Source organism: Chaetura pelagica, unplaced genomic scaffold (assembly GCF_000747805.2).
Source record: "Chaetura pelagica isolate M959 unplaced genomic scaffold, ChaPel_1.0 scaffold7, whole genome shotgun sequence".
NCBI lineage: Eukaryota > Metazoa > Chordata > Aves > Apodiformes > Apodidae > Chaetura > Chaetura pelagica.
The window spans coordinates 1578373-1583193 of NW_009953920.1; the positions used below are offsets into that span (position 1 = coordinate 1578373).

The window sequence follows — 4821 nt, forward strand, 5'->3', positions numbered from 1 at the left end:
GAACCATCATATTGTTGTACAGTCCAAAGGCCCGTGCCTGCTGCACTGCAGAGCGCTGACCACATTTCAGTTTGGGAGGAGATAAGTCAGAACTTCCTGAGCTTACTTCATTCCACTGAATGGGCAAGTCGCTCTTGTTTGCCTCGGAACCTGCCTGCTGACTGCTCTGTGGAGGGGCTTGGTCAAAGTTGCTGGGGTTGTTGTTTGCTAACACTGAGCTGTGATGCATTTTGTTGCTGTCTAGGACACTGTTCAACAAGTGGTCGTACATGCCCTGGTTCTGGGAATTCAGATACTGAACCACGTCATCTGGCAGGAGATCCTCATCATTCAGGCTGCCACCGGCTTCCATCGTAGCAGCCTCCAAGGCAACGTTCTCGCTGATGCTGGGAGGACAGGGGGAGCTGAAGCCGCGGAAGACGCCACCCTCAGAACGGGTATAGTTCTGAAGAACAAGGTTGCGCTTTTCCATGGATGGAGGCAAAGCAGGAGGGTTAAAGCTATTAAGACTGTTGAAACGCTGGACTCTAGGGACAGAGAGGTTCTCGGAGGCCATTCTTACTGGATCACTGGCTCTCCTTGTCCCGTTTCCTAGAGCATCATGAGACAGAAAATGCCTCCTGCTGTAACCGTTTGCCCCACCGTCACTGCATCTTCGAGGGACATTCACTGGAGGCAGCGGAGATACTCCGGACTCTCTGCAGTCACCCAGGAGTGCCATCCTTGTTTTGAGGCTCATCCTCTCCATGTTAGGCAGGGGAGTTGGTGGGGGTCCACCAGTAGCTGCTGCATATTTAGCTTTCAGCCTGTATTGCTGGGCTGGGGTGAGGCTGAGAAGACTTGGCAGGTCATCACACTGGCTTGCTTCGCTGGAGCGCCGGGAGGCATCCGTTGAGATGGGGTCATAGGAGTCTGCAACACTCACGTTCTGAGGTCTTCCCTCCACCTGGGAGGCATCGCTGGACCTCCGGCTGGAGAAGCAAGGTGAGATTCCAGAGGACCTGCGGCTGCTCAAGTAGGCTGAACTGATTGTGCTAGTATTGCTGTCCCTCCTGTTCAGCATGTTCAACACAGTGATGTCCGTACTTGAAAGTTCGTTCCTGTTTGGCAGAATGGTCATGGATCCTCCTACACTGCAGCTGCTGTTCGACTGGGTACCTGGAGGTAAAATTCACAGTTAAAAGAGAGCATCACCTAGAAACCACCCAGTAAAGAACAGGAGGAGTACAGAGGAAGAATGTGCAGCATCAGAGCAAATCACAGCAGTGCTCCTTCTTGAAAGAAGTAGGGATAAAAACTGTGTTCTTAGGTTAAAAGCTAATTAAGAGACTCAAGGGTAACATTTCAGTGAGAACCCCAGCACAAAATTTATAGGCCATAGCCACAAACTGTCATCAGCTGGTGTCATGCTCCAGACTGCAGTACAGCTATGCTGGCTGACATGCCAGAAGGACGCAGTTGTAAGGGAGCTTTTTATAGGCAAAATATAATTGAATAGGCATTTGCATGGAATGGCAAAATATACAAACTGGAGGCTATTCAAGGTCATTTCTAAGACTTCTTGAAATATTCTTGAAATAACTCCTAACAACTGCAAAACATCTTTGCTGGTTTCCTTGCTTTGTTTTGAAGTAAACAGAATACATTTCTTAATTCTACATAGTTTCTTTCGATTGAACGGGTTTCAGAAAACCTGGGCTGCCACTAGTGGGTGGAGTGCAGAAACCTAAGGGGATTGTAGGGGCAGCAGGGACATACAATTTGGCAATGAGCAGCTCCTTGTATGAAAACAACTATGGATCTTCAAAGTCCAATCTCACCTTGCTCTCATTCATGAGTATCCGATCTTTGTAGCAGCACTAGCTGTACATATGATTACTTGTAGGTGTGGAAACAGTTATTTGAAGGGTAGCCCAACACATTTATGGAAAGAGTGCCTTGCTAAGGCCTCATCTGAAAGACTTCTATACAATAAACTGGCAGGTATTTATTTCATCAGCCTTGCCTCCAAACAAGACCAGATTATTACAATCTTGGGTCCCAGCCTGCAGGGAATATTAAAAATGTGATGCATGGCTCCTTTGCTGGGCACTGTTTCTCTAAAACATAGGACTATCAGACATTTTTCAGGGCGGGTAGCAGGACTTGTAATGAGGGATAAACAGGAAGTTGTCAATTTATGACCCACTCTCACAACTGCTGAGATTCCTAAGCTGCACTACTTTTTGCAAGGGTTGCAAGACTGAGCTAGCAAGCAAGCACTTAAGAACAAAAAAGTGTTACCACTCCTGTTAACGTGTATCTCACCATTTCCTATGAGAGGCGGCAAGGTTGGGGCTTTGGAAGGTGGAACGGGGTTCAGTCTTGGAAGCATTCCATTAACTTGTTTCAACCTTTCTAATTTCACTTGCTCCATCCATTTGGTCCCTGTCATATTCCTCCTGGCCTGTAAGCCAAGTGCTGTGGTGGCTGTGGAAATGGTAGAGTCCATGATTGGGGTTTCATCGATGACACTGAGGTCTCCTACACTACCACCACCAGTCAGAGTAAGCTCGATCCCATTGTTGGAATAGTTGCTGATGGGGGACTGTTCGCTGCTGCATGTAGACTGACCACCAGGGCTTGGCTGAGATGTCTGTTGGAGTGAAGTAAGAAACAAGAGAGCATGAGGGTTAAGCAAACAATGTTAAGAAGAGCACTTAAAGCAAATGCAGGTCTAAATGGAGCCAAAGAAAACCAAATGTAAAAAGAAGTTTAGCATTAAATGGTGGTAGTGGTCACTCATTAAGTGGCTTTCTAGATACTGATTTTAACTGCAGTGAAGGATATTGCAAAACTTGAGATTAAGATCCATTTTGATATCTTGCTGATAGTATAAATTACATCTAGATGAGACATTTATTTCACTTATTCCCACAATTGCTCCTATCATTTAAGGTAATTTGTGAGCATTTATGTATGGATACTCTATTCTGGGCATGCAATATTCCCAACTGAAGCTGCAGCTCAATAAACTGAATCAGAATTCAGTCATGTTATGAGGTTTAATTTACAGTGCCAGGCTTGCAGCAAGCAAACAAACAAACAAGACTCCAGCAACACTGGAATTTGGGTTTTTTTAATTAGACTTGTGGCTAAAGAATGTAAGTATTTTCCAAGCTTAAGGCTTATTGTTACGAGCAGCGGGTGGCCTGAAATGTTGGCGTGTAATGAAACAGGGACAAAGCATCACTGCTGAAAAATACTGTATCATATTATCAGCATCCTGTGACCCTGGCAACACTAGGGTCTAACTTAAACCACCTCTGCCCTAAGTCAAGACGGTGATGATCTACTGAATGAGATCCTTTGTTTCATTAGAATTTAAGATTGTAAATCTAAGAATTGAAGTACAGAGTACAGGCTTTTAATCTACAGGGATATAAGCACACTGCAATAGCTTGTTCTTTCTTAACCGACTGTTCCCTGCTGCTCTAGCAGAATTCTTGCTGTGGGGAAACATGGTCCTGATTTATTTTTTATTCTCACAAAAGAATGAGAAAATTTCTCTGATAAACTGAAACAGACAGACTGACAGACAAAACAGGCATCAAGACAGACAGTCTCTGGATGTAGTATCTCGCTATAGGTGGTAGCAGTGTCAACATGCAGTAGTATTATTTTGCTCCCAAGAACAGTTTCATTTAAGTATTTCACTTTGGGGGTTTTTGGTGTGGTTTTAATTTTTCTCTTCTGCCAGCCCGTGACTTTTATGCACATTTTACTGACAAATGGTAGCTAGAATTTCTCAGGTAGCAGCGACGGCTCTCACTTCTAACATCAGTGAATGAAGACACAAGTTCGTGACAGTAATGTAGCTTCACATGCCTCTAAGGTGTTCATTAAGATGCAAAAACTATTTTCTTATTTCTAACTTGAATGATGATACTTAGAATTTATGAGGCCACACTAAGCAAGTTCATTTCCAAATCCTGGCCATGGCAGATTTGGTGACAAGAACAGAAACAACAGTTACTTTACAGAAGAGAGTTTGTTCTTCTGGACAATAACTCCATGCCATATGGAAGAAGAGCAACAATGGTCAGAAACCTGTTCTTGTAGCCACGTGTCAAGTTCACAGTGAGGTAGGTTACAGAAGTAAGAAATGTATTATGGAGAACATACATTTCTAGATGTTCAGTACAGAAAAAAAATTTATGTCTCATCTTAAGGGGAAGGTACAAAGACATTTCTGAAGACATTTCACCGATATAAGCCAGATTTTTCACATGTCAAGTGTTGCAAAATGCTCACAGCACATTACATTTGGGAATGAGTTTGATGGATTGCACATTACTAAATAAAGGAATGACTGGACAACAGGCAGAAGACTAAAATAAAGACATAAATAATGTTGCAATAAGAAAAACAGCAGAAAAGTTAAAAGGCCCTCACCTTATTACCCACTGTCCTTAGGAAGTTAGAATAAGACATTTAAGAGCATTAGACAGAAAAGACATTGGATTAGTTGGAAAACCAGAAAATGTATCTTAATTCATACAATCAGTGAAAAGCAGGAAATACACAATCGTTTTTAGAAGATATTTTTCATTGAAAAATATTTAATACTATGTAAGAAATCAGCACTAATGCCCCTTTCCTGCAATTTTATTCATGTTGAAACCACCTTTGCTCAACATGCCCCAATAAAGCTACAGATTCCCTTCCAACCCCTAGGATTCTATGATTCTATGATACAGATTTACCTAGATAAGCCAGAGGGGAATGGGTTTTGTTCCTTTGTCATCTAAGGTAGTTATCACCAAAGACAGCAGAGCAGCT

At 43.0% G+C, this 4821-nt stretch overlaps 1 protein-coding gene across 2 annotated transcripts in view; it reads right to left on the reverse strand.

Moving 5' to 3' along the window:
• The window catches only part of GLI3 (GLI family zinc finger 3), a 195044-nt gene that overhangs the window by 1607 nt on the left and 188616 nt on the right, over nucleotides 1-4821 (reverse strand). Inside the window, exons 13-14 of one of the 2 annotated variants that reach the window (XM_010001524.1) lie at nucleotides 2308-2635; nucleotides 5-1158 (exon numbers count right to left, since the gene is read on the reverse strand). In XM_010001524.1, coding sequence (XP_009999826.1) covers nucleotides 5-1158; nucleotides 2308-2635 — 1482 coding nt within the window. Of the gene's footprint in view, nucleotides 1-2; nucleotides 1159-2307; nucleotides 2636-4821 lie in introns of both variants that reach the window. The other variant, XM_010001523.1, reaches the window with a different exon arrangement.